This window comes from Cetorhinus maximus, chromosome 2 (assembly GCF_964194155.1).
Source record: "Cetorhinus maximus chromosome 2, sCetMax3.hap1.1, whole genome shotgun sequence".
Lineage (NCBI taxonomy): Eukaryota > Metazoa > Chordata > Chondrichthyes > Lamniformes > Cetorhinidae > Cetorhinus > Cetorhinus maximus.
This window is the reverse complement of record NC_135880.1, coordinates 10,098,958-10,117,156: the sequence shown is the minus strand read 5'-3', so window position 1 is coordinate 10,117,156 and position 18,199 is coordinate 10,098,958. Positions and strand designations below refer to the sequence as shown.

At 46.2% G+C, this 18,199-nt stretch overlaps 1 protein-coding gene across 1 annotated transcript in view; it reads right to left on the bottom strand.

Annotated features, from left to right (window-relative positions):
- Nucleotides 1–13,171: 13,171 nt before the first annotated feature.
- Nucleotides 13,172–18,199, bottom strand: part of cfap99 (cilia and flagella associated protein 99) — a 134,059-nt gene continuing 129,031 nt past the window's right edge. The window contains exon 14 of the mRNA XM_078560769.1: nt 13,172–13,449. Within this exon, the coding sequence (XP_078416895.1) occupies nt 13,339–13,449 (111 nt within the window). The 3' untranslated portion in view covers nt 13,172–13,338. The remainder of the gene's footprint in view (nt 13,450–18,199) is intronic.

Here is an 18,199-nt window from a genome sequence, read left to right as displayed (position 1 = left end):
AGCACTTGAAACGCCAAAGCATACAGTGCTATGGGCCCAGTGCTGGGAAATGGCATTAGCATAGATAGGTGCTTGATGGCCAGCATGGACACAATGGGTCAAAGGGCCTGTTTCTATGCTGTATAACTTTGACTCTATTATCCAAATCCCTTTTGAAAGCCACGATTAAATCCACCACACTCTTGAATAGTGCATTCCAGATCCTAACCACTCACTGGATAAAAATTATTTATCTCTCATATGTCGCCTCTGGGTCTTTGTCATAAATTGTAATTTTGCCGTAAATCGAGAAGACAAAAGCAAAATACTGCACGTGCTGGAAATCTGAAGGTGAAAGATCATCAACCTGAATCGTTGGCCTGGATTTTCGCCCAATCGGGATGACTCAGGAGTCCTTTTAAAATGGAGGGCAGGTCCCAATTCTGGGATTCCCAACCCCATTTCTCGGCTATCTGATTTTCGGGAGTTTTTTAAGGCTGCTGGCTGGCTCAGATGAAAAGCCCACACCTGACCTGGCTGGCTCCATTGTAGAGATAGGCATGTCCTACCCCTCTGCAATTTTCATGGTGTCGCGACAGGTTTTTAAAGAGTCGTGGTTCATGGTGCTTCAGGGGTGTCATGAACCATAGTCTGCATGAATGGTCCTGTTGATAGGTGAGTTGAAAAGGTCCTCCTCAAACCCCTCTGGTAAACTATGCCCCTCCACCCACTCCCCATGGCCCCTCATGCCCCCTATGGCAAGCTACACCCCATACATGCCTGATGGCTCCCTCATGCCCCTATGCCAAGCTATGGCACTGGCATGAACCAGGTCTCCTTCGGAAGCTGGCCTGACTCCATGAAAATTGCGTGAATCTGAAATTGCCATCCCTGTAATGCTGCCACTGGTGTCTGGATTGCTGTGTGTGGGTTTGCAACCCAGACCCTTATCCCACGCTCTTAAAATAGGCAGAATGACCTTTCCGTTGGGTCTAATGTCTTGGGAAATATAAAATGGGAACCATAAACAAATTATGATCAATCATATTGTTGTGCTACAGTTTAAATAACATTTATTAAGGAGAAGAGTAAATAACCAGGATTTTCCAAAATGTTATGCGAGATGTTGGTAATGAGGTTAGAAACCGAGCTTTTGACAGTGACAGTGGGTAGTTGACACAAGCTTTAATGATTCTACGGAAACTCTGCCTGCTGACTCTATTGATGCAAGAAAAATATTGCTGAAAAGAGAGACATGTTGCCAAAGCTTTTTGTTTAAAATTTGGCATTCTTGTGTTTGTCTTGATGAGTGTAACTCAAAACTTCAACAACATATCTCTCTTTTCAGCAATATTGAAATCACTTGTTGGGTAAAACAAATGCAGTTGTTAATTTTTGTATCATAAGACTCACAAACACCATGCCACATACCTTTCTTCTCAACAATAACAAATTACCAAAGAAGCCCAGATCTGTTCAAGGCATGAAGTCCATTTCCCTATCTATAAAGATTATTCCAATTCCCCTTACATATTCAAGCCTTTGCAACCTTTCTTAGTTCTATGATACTGATGATACTCTGGTTAATGAAATTTGTAGTACTCTACTCATTTTACCTAAGCTGTAAATTCAGAGTCAGCATGGCTTCATGAAGGGGAAATCATGCCTAACAAATTTATTAGAATTCTTTGAGGAGGTAACAAGCAGGATAGATAAAGGGGAACCAGTAGATGTAATAAATTTGGATTTCCAAAATGCATTCGATAAGGCTGCTTATTAAGATAAGAGCCCATGGTGTTGGGGATAGTATATTAGCATGGATAGAGGATTGGCTAACTAATAGAAGACAGAGAGTTGGAATAAGGGGGGCATTTTTGGGATGACAACCTGTAACTAATGGAGTGCCACAGGGATCAGTGCTGGGGCCACAATTATTTATGGTATATATTAATGACTTAGATGAGGGAAGTGAATGTACTATCGCCAAGTTTGTGGATGACACAAAAATAGGTGGGAAGGCAAGTGGTGAGGATGACACAAGGAGTCTACAGAGGGATATAGACAGGTTAAGTGAGTGGGCAAAAATTTGGCAGGTGGAATATAAAGTGGGAAAATGTGAGGTTATGCACTTTGGCAGGAAGAATAGAGGAGCTGAATATTATTTAAATCGTAGAAGGCTGCAGCACAGAGGGATTTGGGGGTCCTTGTGCATGAATCCCAAAAAGCTAACATACAAGTTCAACAAGTAATAGGGAAGGCAAATGGAATGTTGGCCTTTATTTCAAAGAGAATCGAGTATAAAAATAGGGAAGTCTTGCTAAAACTATACAAGGCACTAGCTAGACCTTACCTAGAATATTGTGAACAATTTTGGTCGCCTTATCTGAGGAAAGATACACTGGCATTGGAGGCAGTCCAGAGAAGGTTCACTAGGTTAATCCCGGGTATGGAGGGATTTTCTTATGACGAGAAGTTGAGTAGGTTGGACCTGTACTCATTGGAATTTAGAGGAATGAGAGGTGGCCTTATTGAAACATATAAGATTCTTAGGGGGCTTGACAGGGTAGATGCTGAGAGGTTGTTTCCCTTTGTGGGAGAGTCTAGAATCAGAGCGCATAATCTCAGTGTAAGGGGACACCCATTTAAAACAGAGATGAGGAGGAATTTCATCTCTCAGAGGGTTGTGAATCTGTGGAATTCTTTACCACAGAGGGCTGTAGAGGCTGGGTCATTTAGTATATTCAAGGCTGAGATAGACAGATTTTTAATCAGTAAGGGAATCAAGGGTTATGGGGAAAAGACAGGTAAGTGAAGTTGAAGATTATCAGATCAGCCATGATCTCATTGAATGGCGGAACAGTCTCGATGGGCCAAATGGCCTACTTCTGCTCCTACGTCTTACGGTCTTATAGAAGGTGGTGCTGAGGTGCCTTCTTGAATCGCTACTGTAGTCCCGGTGGTATAGGTACACCCACAGTGCTGTTAGGGAGGGAGTTCTAGGATTTTGACCCAGCGACTGAAGGAACAGTGATATATTTCCAAGTCAGGATGGTGAGTGGCTTGGAGGGAACTTCCAGGTGGTGGTGTTCCCATGTGTCTTCTAGATGGTAGCAGTTGTGGGTTTGGAAGGAGCCTTGGTGAGTTGCTGCAGTGCATCTTGTAGATGGTACACACTGATGCCACTGTGCGTCGATGGTGGAGTGATTGAATGTTTGTGGAAGGGGTGCCAATCAAGTGGACTGCTTTGTCCTGGATAGTGTTGAGCTTCTTGAGTGTTGTGGGAGCTGCACTCAACCAGGCAAGTGGAGAGTATTCCATTACACTCCTGGCCTGTGCCTTGTAGATGGTAGACAGACTTTGGCGAGTCAGGATGTGAGTTACTCGCTACAGGATTCCTAGCATCTGACCTGCTCTTGGAGCCATAGTATTTATATGGCTAGTCCAGTTCAGTTTCTGGTCAGTGGTAACCCCCGGATGTTGATAGTGGGGGATTCAGCAATGGTAATGTCAAGGGGTGATGGTTAGGTTCTTCTTGGGGATGGTCATTGCCTGGCACTTGTGTGGTGCGAATGTTACTTGTCACTTCTCAGCCCAGGCCTGGATATTGTACAGGTCTTGCTACATTTGGACATGGACTGCTTCAGTATCTGCAATGTGATGGGCGTTTACAGGAAGAAGGATGAAATTTCACACAGATTTTCTTCTCCCCAGGCCCAGGTTGTATTTGACAAAAAGGGAAAAGATGAAAACTGGAGCATCTGAACTTCTAATTGCCAGGACACCGGAACATTTCATGAAAAACCGGGATTGTTCCTGTGAAACCTGGATGTCTGATCACCCTAAAACAGCAGGCTGCTTTCTCAGGTAAGAGAGAGGGGGTGCCTCTCTCTCCAACTTGTGAAAGTTTGAAATAAAAATTAAATTGAGCAGCTGGCCACCATTGTGGACGGAGAGCCTCTCCACAAGGGCTTGGTGGCTGTAGCTGTTTCCAGGCAGGCAGCGGAGAGGGTTGCAGCGAGGTGGTTTCCTCATGCTGGAGCACTGGCTCTCCTGTCTGCTGACAGAAGGCCACTTCCAAGCAGCTGACTAGGTCCCTGTGCCTCCTGGAGTCGGTGGGGGGGCGGGGTGGGGGGGGGGGGGCTGACTGGAAACTTCCAGCCAGCCTTTGTTAATTGGTCTTTAGCTATCATTAGATGGCTACCCACTTCTTGTGGGTGGACAGCAGAGCTACCCACCCATTCTGTCTCTTGTAAAATAGCCCAAAGTGAGATGAAGCTGGCATGTTGGTTGGTGTCACAAATGTTTGAGCGCTCACCTCCATCAGGGTTAAAAATCTCTTCTTTCTTTTTATCTTTGCTAGTGCTGATCTGTTAGGCCTTAGCTCTTCAATTTGTTTCTTTACAAAAAGGTCCCAGATTTGGTCCTCAGTGTCTGCTGGGTACGTTGATTTTAATCGAGGCAGGGGTTGGGTTGCTATAAGTAGCGTTTGTGCCTGTGGGTTAGAGCAGGAATAACCAGCAATCATTCCATTCTTCATTCCTTCAGAATGACCTGTTAAAAGTGCCTGAGTGGGTGTTGTGTGTGGATTGATTGGCTTCACTCTGATGTCTCTGTAGTTAAAGAGTTTGCTGACACTGAAAGTTCACACAAAAAAATTGGCCATTTGAGTGAGAGACCCAAGGGTGTAAGGGTCTGTGGAACCCAGTAAGGGACCTACACCTTCAGCAGCACAATGGTGAATCAAGAGAAAAAGATTTTAAAAGATCAGATCAATAAGAATATGAAATAACCCAACAATAAAAATGTGAAATAACCCAACAATTCAGAAGCACATTATACCCTGTTAACCGCAGAGTTACAATAAACCAAAGAATACATTGATAGATCCTGGAAAAATGGAGTGGTTTACTCTATAATTGAAGACTGTGCAGCTGATAGGTCGTGGTGTTTTACATGCAGTTCCATGCTGCTTGTAACTCCCTAATCGTATGTCAATTCATTTGGAGTTGTCAAAGTACTTTGTTTCCACCTTAGGATGGAAAGGAAGGTCAGTTGGAGAGCATGTATTGGCAAGAATTTGGGACTCCGTCAAATTCACTGCCTAACCATGAGAGTCATTGTATGTGAAGGAGGAATTGAAAATCAACATATTTTGGTTATAAAAACCAGCTGTGACACTTCTTTGATTATACATTATCTTTTTAGTGTTAGAAATACAGATTGGTACATTATTGTGACTGATTTCTAATACTTTGGTATGTATGAGAAGTTAATTAAAAATAATATGAACAATGTGTATAAATTACATTGGGTGGCATTTTCCAGCCCGGTCAACAGCGGGCATCATGGCAGGTGGGATGGGAAATGTGGAGAAGGGCCAAAAGTTTGTTTCCTGCCGGCATAAAAATAGGTCACAATTTTCCACTCCCACCTTTCATGGTGATTGGGTAGCTGCCATATCATGTCAGGAACCGCATTTGCATTCGTTTGAATATCATGAATGCTCACTAAAAAGGCAGGTCACCAGAATCACACCCCCACCCCAGATCATGGGGCTATGCCTGCAGCTAAATAGACCAGCGTGATTCATGACTGGGTGTAAGTGATGTGCACCTGGCGAGCAGCACTTCACTCATGACCTTGAGGTATGTTCACCTACCTTTCATAGTGCGGCATTCATGGCTACTCCGACTTCGTGCCAAGGCTGCATAGGCAAGACCAGCGGAAACTTAGCTGGGCGGGGTCAGAGCCAAGGCTTACCATATGAGATCAGTGGGAAGGTGGGGAGTGGAAGGGCCTGGAGGGCAAAGGCTTGACTGTTGGGGGGCTGACTGGAGAAGAGAGCACAGGCACATGACTGGGGTAATGACTGCGGATGAGAGCACAGACACATGATTGGGGTAAGGGCGATGGAGGGCGGAAATGAGTCGGGGCCAGAATGCATAGACAATCCTGGGCAATAGACCGGTGTGATTCATGATCGGATATCGCATCGACAGTCCTGTGTATATATGCCATCATTTAGAGAGCTGTGCTTGGCACGCCCATCCTGGTCCCAGTCCATGGAAGGGGAGGGCCTGTCAGTCCTGTGTCAGTTGTGCCCAGCATTGTGTGCAGGGCGTGCTCAGTCCCTCACACATGTCAGTCCTGGGGGTTGGTGGCTTGTTACTGGGCTGCAGATGGCACAGTCAGGGGAGGCATCTGTAGATGGGGAACAGGTAATGTAGGTGGGCACTTGATGGTCTCATGGGGGTGTTGGCGGGGGAGCTCTCTGTTAGTCACAGTGCAATAGGCCTCAAGATGGGGAGGGGTCGGGTCTAGATGGGGTATTGGGACATCAACATCAAACAGTTCAGCAGGGAGGACAGGGATATCAACGACTATAATGATGGGATCAAGGATTAGAGGGGGAGGAAGGGGAATGATGCTCTTCCAGTAGCACGGGAGGAATTTCAACGGTCACAGGGGTGCTTGAAGCTGGTCTGGTAGGAAAACCTCAGCATCACTATTTTTCATGCCGATCCAACGACAATACAAAAACAAGTTATGAAAAAAATTGCCAGGGGAGGGGTCTTGGGGCTTGTGGATGGAGTCAACTACTGCACAAGTGGGCCGATTGAAGGGGTGCCCAACTAATTTCCAATTTCCCAAATGGAGAGGGAGGCTCAGCTGAGACATGCTAGCAACAGTCAATTTAAGGAATGTGGTGCCTTAACTCATGTTGTGCATTCTTGCAAGAGTATAAATCCAACTGGGACCATTGTAGGTTTGGCTTCCAAAGACCCTTTGTCCCTCTCGTGGGAAATCCCGGGTGTCAGAAGGAACTAACTGAAAAGGGCCACGGGCCAAAATGCATATGCCTAATGGCCCTAAGACCATGAAACCTTGCAGCTGCCAGGTTGCAGAATTGAAGCCCTCCCCCTGGGCCCAATACTCTCATAACGAGTGCAAATTGGGTCTGCTGTGTATTCCAAAGGATACAGTCTGACAGTGCCCTGACTGAAGCTTCACTCGCCTGCAGCACTCAGTCAGATCCAAGCCCCTGTGTCAAAGCCCTGTCATGGTTCTGGTGCTTTGTGGGGGTGGGGGGTGTGGAGGGGGTGTGTTGGGAGGAGGGTGCCCTAACGGTGATCCAGAAGGCAGTAATAGCGCTGTAATGGACTAAGTGGGAATGTAATGGTTGGGATGAAAGTAACCAATGGGCTCCACAACGACTCCCTAGTTCACGACTGGAGGGAGACCATTTGCAGTCTTATGTTCATTCATGTTTCTGTTCACTGTTTCCGCAGGGAAGAGCATGAGTGACTCATGGATGAAGCAGGCAAAGTTGTGTTCATCTTGGCAATTGGGCAACTAAGAAGGAGATGGAAGGCCTGTAGCTGCCAGGCTGGACTAAGGGAAGAGCCTCACCCTGATGAACAGAGGCCAGCAGGGCCCCATCAACACCAGAAGCTGAGGCTGATAGACACATTGAGCGGAGGCATCTGGCAAGACCAAGGGTGTACAGAAGTTGCCTCTTGTACCTCCAGATGAGCAAGTGACAATGCTGAAGTTGCCTTCGCATATCTAGGGATGTGGTGACTCATATCTGCCACATTCTCCAGGAGGAGTTGACGCTACAGGGACTGGGAGACCATCCATTGCCAGTGGCTCTAAAGGTGACTGCACTCAACTTTTTTGCGAGTGGCTCATTCCAGGGGTCCACTGGGGATCTCTGGAGAATATCACAATCTCCCGCTCATAAATGCATCCGAGGGGTCACTGAGGTGCACCATTATGTCCAGTTCTCCCTGGAAGAAGCCAGCCAGGCTGCCAGAGCAGTGGGATTTGCAATGATCTCCAGATTTCCACAGGTGCAGGGTAGCATTGACTGCATTCATGTGGATTTAAGAGCTCCTTGGCAGCAGCTACTGCAATTCATCAACTAGAAGGAGTTCCACTCTCTCAATTTGCAGCTGGTCTGCAACCACCAGAAGCAGATGATGCAGGTATGTGTGAGATACCCTGGAAGCTCATGCATTTTGAGTCACTCGCAGGTGCCATATATATTCCAGGGACCCCAGTGCATCCAGGGCTGGCTCCTCAGTGACAAAGGATACCCGCAAAAGATGTGGCTGATGATGCCCGTTTGGCAGCCACAAAGACCTCAGAGGAGAGATAGAACGCTCTTCACTCTGCAACACAATTGAGCAGACCATAGGCATTTTGAAGATGTGTTTTCGATGTCTGGACAGGTCAGGCGGCACTCTCCAGTACTCTCCCCAGAGGGTCTCCTGCATCATCATGCTTTGCTGCGCTCTACACAACCTGATGCTTTTAAGAAGCTGGAACGCGAGAGGGAGGAGCTTTAGGTTTCCTCTGATGATGAGGATGGTGAGAGGGCTGAGCTTGATGAGGACGAGGAAACGGAGGCTCCTGAAGAAGAGGTCATAGCATGGGCCTGGTGAGGAAGGTGTGCACATGACATGCTTATAGCCACCAGGTTCCAGGAAGATGATGATGACGAGCTCATAAGAGGCTCTTTGACCAGTGTCCTCCATGTTGGGTCCACCTTAACACCTTTGTTAAGATCCTAATCATCTCAACGTCTGATCTCTGAATGAACACTTATACTCCAGTGTCACAATATCCTCTTCTTGGAAGGCAAGCCTGTGTCAGGAGCATGTGGCCTTTCTGTAATGGGAAAACTGCAACAGGCCGTTTCTTGAGCAGAGTTGAGATGGTGCAGCCCCTTCAAGCTTGTCGCCAACATTCCACTGCTGACAGTAGTCTTCAAGATGCAGGAGCGGCTCTGCAATCCTCAGTGCTCTTGTGGCAATATGCCAGCAGTCTGGCGAGGCGCCTCAAGGAGGACAATCATTGGTTATCACCTTCATGTGTGAGGGTGATTCTGAATCCTCACTGCAGTTTGTCCGCACAGGCAATCGTTCATGCAACACCAGTGTTCAGGCATCATCATACCCCAGCATTAGATACATCTTCAGGACACAGTCATCTGTAACTCTCAGTCATGGATGCAAGGCTGGACTTCAGCTCACCTTTCAGTGGACTGTGAAAGCTTCAGGAACAGCACAATCCGATATCTGTGAAGCATTCATGACAATGCCTGTTTGGAGTCTCCCAATTTCCCTTGCTGCCTAGCCATGGCATTTGTGGGCCTGAAAATGCTGACAGTCCATCTAGGCCTTAAGGACCCAAATCGCTGATAATAAAGAGCACACATTAGATGTATTGGAGCCTTGCTCTGAATCCTTTTGAGGCTTCCAAATTTTCATTCCACCAGCCTGACGTATGCACACGGAAACCAGACACGATTGTAAGGTACACATGACCATGTTGACTGTCCATCTGAGAGTTGGCAGAGGGTTAATGTCACGAGACACTGGCCAGACCATCTGGCCCAGTGCTGCATCCTTCCATGTCCAAGTCGGGCATCTGGGGCCTCCGCACACAACTCCTGGGTCGCATACTTTTAACCACCTAGCAGGAATCACAAGGCTCAAAATGTGTCAGCGAGATCTGTACCCTTAAATCATGGAGGTGGGAAGGTGGGGAGTAATACTGGGATGATGTTCAGACATGAGATAATGCTGCAGGCAGACAAGAGTGCAGAAGAGCTCTGAATTTTGATTCATATCTAAAGCACACTCGAGGCTGATAGAAAGTACGTGGAGGCCAATGAAAGATGCATCAACTCCTTGCGCACCACCATTCAATCCTTTAAGATCCACGTTGAACACTTTGCATTGCAGAAGCATTGGGGAGTAAAGCAGCCTCCAGGTTCAAAACTCATGAGGCAACATTAGATGAACCTCTGAAGCAGGTCTCGGAGATGTCTTGGCCAACCTCCAAGATCTTAGAGGCAGAGGCTTCTGTCATGTAGATACTTTGCAGAGAATGGTCAGGCACTGTAATCAGAAGGTTCTAGACGCCATAGGACTGAGGTACATGATGGGAAGAGTGGGGAATCCACTGAAACCCTCCCTGAAGACCCATCACAGCACTCACCCACACGCTCCACCAGCAGAGAGACACAGACCTTGGTGGGACCTAGCTTTAGAGTAGCCTCAGGATCACAGTCTGGTGAGCATGTCGCACTATCTGATCCACAGCAGGCGGTAGCAGGAACTTCCCAGGTGTCCGGCACTCGGAGGACTGCTGGAGGCCAGAAATTTGCCGAGTCCGAATCAGATGATGAGCCTCTGGACTCGGTCGTGTCACTATTGCTGAAGCTGCAAAGGCAAGCTCGGGAACATCAGGAAGGGATGTCCACTGCACTCCTCAGATTGCAAGGCAGGGTGGACAAGTCCATCCACCTTCAGGCTGAAGTAATAGCGCCCACGCTGGTAGGATGGTGGCCGCCATGGAGACCTTGGTCCAGGACGTCACTCCTGCACTGCTGCGTGGGCTGAACTCCATCGCTAACACCATAGTTGGCCTCCAACAGTATGTACGCGAGAGGGGTGCGGGGCAGCCTGACCTCACTTCAGCTAGCCCTTCTCCTCAAGGAGTCAGCCAAGGGCCCTTGGGCACTCATTGGGAGGAGGATCAGCAGGTGTACCCCCCGGGACCATCCATCCAGGTGACTCCGAGAGTGTCCGCCCCATCCGAATCCTCAGCAGTTCCGGCTCCACAGGCCGAGGAGGGTGCTACTGTCACACAGCAGGAACCCATAAGCGGGGCAGGGCCCTCCAGGTTTCGGCCCTCCAGAGGACACCCACCAAGGTCATCACAGATAACAGGGCGTAGCAGTCAGCAGGCTGCCTCTACCTCCAAAGTGGATGTCCAGGGAGCACTAAAACGTAGCGGCAGGGTTAGGAAAGTTAAGAAGATGCAGTTGCACAGCCTTGGAATGGATGTTAATCACTTATACATAATGTTCACTATTGTAAATAAACTCCCAAGAATGTCTCCCTGCCTACGGCTCTTTGTTCTGATAAGTAGTGTTTGTGTCACTCAGATGTGAAACCTTTCTGCACAAGGTAAAGGCAGGTGTCTCAGTCCAGGGCCTCTTCCCTATGCTTTGTTCAGCCTTCAGACCAAAGTGATGGTCCGGCCTCATACTTCCTGGACATGTTAGTGATGCCTGTACCTTGATGGTGCTTGTCATTACTGCCAGAATGTCGTGGGCAGGTGTCACAGAATTCCGTCACTCTCTGTGTGCTCTCAGCACCTTTAAGTGGGGCTGCCCCACCCCCCCCCCCCCCCCCCCCCCCATCTCTTCAGCATCTGTGATTAGTGACTCTGTGCTCCTGAAGGGGGCCATCATCGTCCATCTATCTAGCAGCTATGAGGGCCTCCCTAGCGTGCCTGCCTCGTCTGGCCAGTGCGAGGGCTTCATCACCATCATCATTGCTTTCGAGGACCTCTTCACTCTCATCAACTTTGACATGCCCCTCATCGGAGCAGACCTCCAGGTCCTGCATCTCCTCCTCAGCCAGCTCCTCTCCCTATTGCAGCACCAGGTTGTAAAGGGTGCAGCAAGCGATATCAATGTGTGAGACCCTCTGTGGACTATATTGCAGGGCTCCAGCTGACCGGTCCAGGCACCAGAACCTCATTTTCAGCATCCCGATGGTTTGCTCCACCAAGTTGCGAGTTGCAGAATGAACCTCATTATACCAGTGTGAGGCCACCAAATAGGTGTCATCAGCCATGTCCTCTTCAGGTAGCCCTTGTCCCTGAGGAGCCAACCCTGCAGTCTCTACAGTCAGAGACCCCAACAGGCAACCCTGCCGAGTGTTGCACAATGTTACTGTGCATTCAGTTCTGAGTTCTCCTCAAAGTGCAGCCCACCAGGTGCACACCTTACATATACTGTTGTGAAACACATCGGCGTGATCCAGCGGGGGAGGGGGGGTTGATTACAGCGGGCTGGCCTTATAATGATATGCAGATGTATTACAATGAGGTTCCCGACGTCTGATGGTGGGCAACGTGGCCTGCCATCGACGGGCTGAGTGGACGATCGCACACCGATTCCACGACATAGAACAAAGAAAAGTACAGCACAGGAACAGGCCCTTCGGCCCTCCAAGCCTGCGCCGATCATATTGCCCGTCAACTAAAACATTTTGCACTTCCGGGGTCCGTATCCCTCTATTCCCATCCTATTCATGTATTTGTCAAGCTGCCTCTTAAACACCATTATCGTACCTGCTTCCACCACCTCCTCTGGCAGCGAATTCCAGACACTCACTACCCTCTGCATAAAAAACTTGCCCCGCACATCTCCTCTATAGTTTTCTCCTCTCACCTTAAATCTATGTCCCCTAGTAATTGACTCTTCCACCCTGGGAAAAAGCTTCTGACTATCTACATCGTGAAACCAATTTCTGGCCTTCTCGCCATATTGTCTGCTCATGCCGCTGAGCACACCCGATGCCAGCAGGCATGGAAAATTCCCCCTTTAGTCTCCAGGGCAGAAAATTCTGCCCATCATTTCTATTTTGTAAACAAACTATTGTGCTGATTAAATACCATCTGCTAAATCATTGTGCGATCTGGTTAAAGTTACAGGTCTATGAAAATCTCAATGTGCTTATGGAGAAGCAATAAATTGTCCAATAATAAATTTACTTCCTGCCTGGGGTGGGGGAGGTGGGGGTAGCAGGTGGTGGCAGTGTGCTGAAAGCACAAAGGGATTCTTCATGTTTATACCGTTTTTATGCAAATCAAAAAGTCCCTAAATTGGAAACTAACACGAAAAGAATTTTGACATGTACAGATCATACAAATAGAATCTTTATACAAATATGGTCAGATCGTGAACATAGCCCAGGAAACCTTCAGCTAATAGCACTACTAAATTTTGAGGTAGTTTACAGATGGACAGATTCACTGGTCCAACCACTTCCAGTGAAAGCAATTAAAATTCACTTAAAAATAAGGTTACTGATTGAATCGGTATAAATGGACAACACCTCATGTCGCAGTACAAAAAAACTATCACAATAGTATCTGTACAAAGCCCTGCTAAAGAGAAGGACAAGGAGTATGTCCACATCATTTGCTTCAATGCAATGCATACTTTCAATTTGTAATAAAACTAGAAAATGCTGGAAATACTCTAGCATCTGTGGAGAGGGAAACAGAGTTCATGTTTTAGGCCTGTGACCCTTCATCAAAATGTTGTATTTGTAAGTTCCGGGCTGCATATTAAAACAGTAATAGATTCAGATTTCAATTACTCTGTAAACTAAAATTACATATTTATTAGGAACATTATTACATGGTGTTTTTGTAACAATGAATATACTATAATTACTACTTAAAGTGCAGATTTAGTTTGGAGTGGTTTTTGGGAATATGCCCTCAGTATGTCATGATACACCACCCACTCCACTAAGCAGCACTGTATTAGGATGCTTTCTGAGTCACGTTAGCGGCCATGCTACGAAGTTTAAGCAGCTGGACCTTGTTTTCACGGCTGTCTTCCATGTTCTTCCACCAGCGTATTTCCTTTGATTTCTAGACAGAATTGTACACAAACATTCCATTAGATATATATGATGTGATTGCTATCAGTGATTAATATATTTTTGTTGAATTATTATCAAGATGGGCGGGTGGGGGGAGATGTTAATCCTGCGAAACAAAGAAACTTTGATTTTTGAGACACAAGGCAGAATTCTTGTTCCTTTATGGCAGCAAGTACAGAGGTGGGCAGGTGTTAAAACTCCTGCCACAGACTAGTGTGCCAGTTTGCTGCACCACCTCACCCTCTCCTGCTGCTGTATTTTCAGAGGCGGGATTGGGTGCAAGAAGGGATAACTGTCCACAAGTGGCTGGTAGCCAATTAAGGTGGGTAAATGGCCTAATAAGGCCAATTGTCAGAGGCCGACTGGAATTTTCCAGTCAGCTTCTGGGCTCTCCGTGCTTTTGGGAACAGGTTAGCTGCCTGGAGGCAGCATCCCAACAGCAGACTAGGGTCCAGTGCTCCAGGCAAGTTTTGAGTCCCTCTTCTCCTGCCTGGTCATATCTGTGGCTGCAGGCCGCCTTGTGGAGAGGTTCCCTCTCTATCATGGTGACCTGGCTGCTGTGACGATTTTTTAATTTAAAAGTTTTGAAACTTGCTGAAAAGATGCTTCAAGATGGCGATGTCCTCTTTCTTCCTCACCTGATGCAGAAAGCTGGAGCTCCTTCTGTGCTAGAGAACCTCTTATTGGCCCTCCAGCTTCAAGAGCCCACCTGCCTTTCTTAATTGGACAGTCAGCGCGCCTTATGGCCACTAATTGGCTAATTCGCTGAAAATCACTGCCAGGTAACCATTTCCCATACTGTCTGGGGTTGGGACCCCATTTCACAGAATCCTTATGGCACAGAAGGAGGCCATTTGGCCCACTGTGTCTGCACCAGCTCTCCAAATGAGCATTATGACCTAGTGCCATTGCCCTGCCTTTTCCCCGTACCTGTGTACCTTGTTTCTATTCAAATAATCATCTAATGCTCTCTTGAATGCCTCGATTGAATCTGCCTTCACCAAACTTCCAGGCAGCGCATTCCAGACCTGAACCACTGGTTGTGTGAAAAAGTTTTTTCTCACGCCACATTTTTTTCTTTTGCAAATCACTTTAAATCTATGACCTCTCATTCTTGATTCTTTTACGAGTGGGAACAGCTTCTCCCTAACTACTCTGTCCAACCCCCTCATGATTTTGAAAACTCCTCTCAGCCTTCTCCTCTCCAAGGAAAACAGTCCCAACTTCTCCAATCTATCCTCATAGCTGAAGTTTCTCATCCCTGGGACCATTCTTGTAAACCTCTTCTGCACTCTTTCCAATGTGTTCACATCCTTCCTATAATATGGTGCCCAGAACCATACACAATATTCCAGCTGAGGTCTAACGAGGGTTTTATATAAATTCAGCATAACGTCCTTGCTTTTGTACTCTCTGCCCCTATTAATAAAGCCCAGGATACTATATGCTTTATTAACTGCTCCCTCCACCTGTCCTGCCACCTTCAATGATCTATGCACATATACACCCAAGTCTTTCTGCTCCTGCACTCCCTTCAAAATTCTACCCCTTATTTTATATTGTCTGTCCATGTTCTTCCTACCAAAGTGCATCATCTCACACTTATCTGCATTGAACTTCATCTGCCACCCATCTGCCCACTCCACCAACTTGTCTATGTCCTCTTGAAGTTCCACACCGTCCTCCTTGTTCACAACACTCCAAAGCTTTGTATCATCCGCAAACTTTGAAATTGTTCCATGCACACCAAGATCTAGATCATTAATATATATCAGGAAAAGCAAGGGTCCCAATACCGACTCCTGGGGATCTCCACTACAAACCTTCCTCCAGCCCGAAAAATATCAATTGACCATTAATCTCTGCTTCCTACTTTTCAGCCAATTTTGTATCCATTTTGTTACTGTCCCTTTTATTCCATGAGCAATAACTTTTCCCACAAGTCGGTTGTTTTGTATTGTGTCAAATGCCTTTTCAAAGTCCATGTATGCCACATCAACAGCATTACCCTCATTGACCTTTTCTGTTACTCTTCAAAAAAACTCCAGCAAGTTAGCTTAACGTGACTTCCCCTTTAGAAGTCCATGCTGGCTCTTCCTTATCAACCCATATTTTTCCATGTGACTACTAATTCTATCCCAAATAATTGTTTCTGGAATTTTGCCCACCAATGAAGTTAAACTAAAACAGAAATACCTGGAAAAACTCAGCAGGTCTGGTAGCATCGGCGGAGAAGAGCAAAGTTGATGTTTCGAGTCCTCATGACCCTTCAACAGAACTAAGTAGAAATAGGAAAGGGGTGAAATATAAGCTGGTTTGGGGGGTGGGGGGGGAGAAGTTGGGGGGGGTTGTTGGGACAAGCAAGCAGTGATAGGAGGAGATGACCAAAAGATGTCACAGACAAAAGAACAAAGAGGTGTTGAAGGTGGTGATATTATCTAAAAGAATGTGCTAATTAAGAATGGAGAGCAGGACAAGCAAGGTAGCTCTAGTGGGGGTGGGGTGAAATAAACCATGGGTGGAGTACATTTAAAAATAATAGAAATAGGTGGGAAAAGAAAAATCTATATAAATTATTGGAAAAAAAAAGGGAGGGGGAAGAAACGGAAAGGGGGTGGGGATGGAGGAGGGAGTTCAAGATCTAAAGTTGTTGAACTCATGAAGTTAAACTGACTGGTCTGTAACTGCTGGGCTTATCCTTGCAACCTTTTTTTAACAAGGGCGTAACGTTTGCAATTCTCCAGTCCTCTGGCACCACCCCTGAGTCTAGGGATGACTGAAAGATTATGGCCAGTGCCCCTGCAATTTCTCCTCTAATTTCCTTCAATATCCTTGGATGCATTCATCCATTCCTGGTGTCTTGTCAACTTTAAGTACCGATAGTCTATTCAACACTTCCTCCTTATCAATTTTGAACCCTTCTAGTGACAGAGTTTCCTCGTCTGTCACCATGGCCTGGGTAGCACCTACTGCAATGCGTCTATTAATAAAGCCCAGGATATTACATGCTAATTTATACTACCATACTAAATTTTACCTCAGCGTCAAGGTTCTGACCCAAAACTCAAAATCCTGCCCACAATCTCAGCTTTAACCACACCCAGAACAGGTACTGTTCCCCAGGGGTTGGTATTTAATCTGTGGTAATCTGTGGTTTTCTTAAGATTTCTCCTTTTTCCCTCAGTGACGTGCATCAAGCTCAAAGTCAGATGAGCAACCCTGACTGTGCCAACATAACACTTGCACTTCCCAAGCCATCAAAGCTTACAGTGCACAAGGCAGTGACCATGTTGTCCATTGTGTCTATACTGGCATGCTGCTGGAGCAATTCTAAACTAATTCCACAACCAGGGTCTCTGCCCGATTTAGCCTTGTATCATCTCTGTTTCCCATATTTACGCAGTGAAACAGCTAATTTAACATTAAAATAGAAGTAATTCAACACTAAATTAGGATCAAATCCATTAGGAACTTGGTTGAGATACTTATGTCATGTAGATCTTTGGAGGTGAAAGACCCACTTCACAAACCAGGTCACTCACTTAAATTATTTACATCATGGGTGACATCATTGTGTTATTTATGTATAAAATTGAGAGCTTCCCTAATGACTCATTGGGTAAATACATCATACAATGTAATACAAAGTAATTTAGAACCTGGAATTATAATTTAATGCCTTGTCCATGGGTGAGTTAGCTTGATCAGCTAGCAGTTGGGGTACTGCACCTGTCTCAATCTCCCTAGGTGAAGGAGGATAATATCAATCATAGTTCCTGCTCTTGATTGCTAACCATTGCTAACCTACTTTGGGTGAGAATGAGATTGTGTTTGAATGTGATAACCAAATGACAGAATAGCCTGCTTTCTCAGCTTGCTTATAAATGATCTTGGTTGAGGTATACCTAGTCTCCCCATGCATCACTACCTTTCAGAAGAAATCACAGTCAAGCTGTTCTCACCTAACAAGCACACAGGAACTTTTCCTGCTGAGGTCTCTGGATTGGAATCAAAACCAATTTGTATTTATATGCCACCTTTAACACAGAGAGATGCCTCAAGGTGCTTCACTAAGGCATATATGGATGCTAAGCCAAAGAAAGGAATACCAGAAGCAGTGAGCAGAAATTTGGTCAAAGAGGTATTTTGCAGAGCATCTTCAAGGGGCAGGGGCTGAGGGATTCAGGGAGGTCAAATGGATGGAGGCATGTACAAGAGATCAGAATTATAAGAATGAGAGGTGTAGGGGGTGACTACAGAATTGGGGAGAGACGCCAGTATAAGATGGGATTTAAACACACGGATGACAACACTTGAAGCATTGGTGGATTGGGATTCATTCTATGTCAGTGAGGACAAGGGTAAGGATAAAAAGGAGATAAATAAATTAAAATTCAGGTGTTTTGGAAATATATGAAGTACTGAGCGCTGCCTGCTGTTTTCACTCCTGCTTATTTTGCAGACGATATACAACAGTGTGAAAGTAAAGACACTAGATGGTGCTGCTGGAAGGATTAAATGATAATGTTTACCTCCAGGTAGGAATAGATGAGCACTCCCAGAAGAAAAACACAAACCACGGCTAACTCAAAATTTTAACAGCAAAGGCCAGTCTCCACTATGAACATTTGATGCTACAATAGTGTTGGAAGTGTTGAAGCAGTATGTAGTGCACAGTGGTAGAGCAGCAAGGTTTGCCTCCTATCCACCCCATGCTAGTGATTTTCCAGCATTTTCAG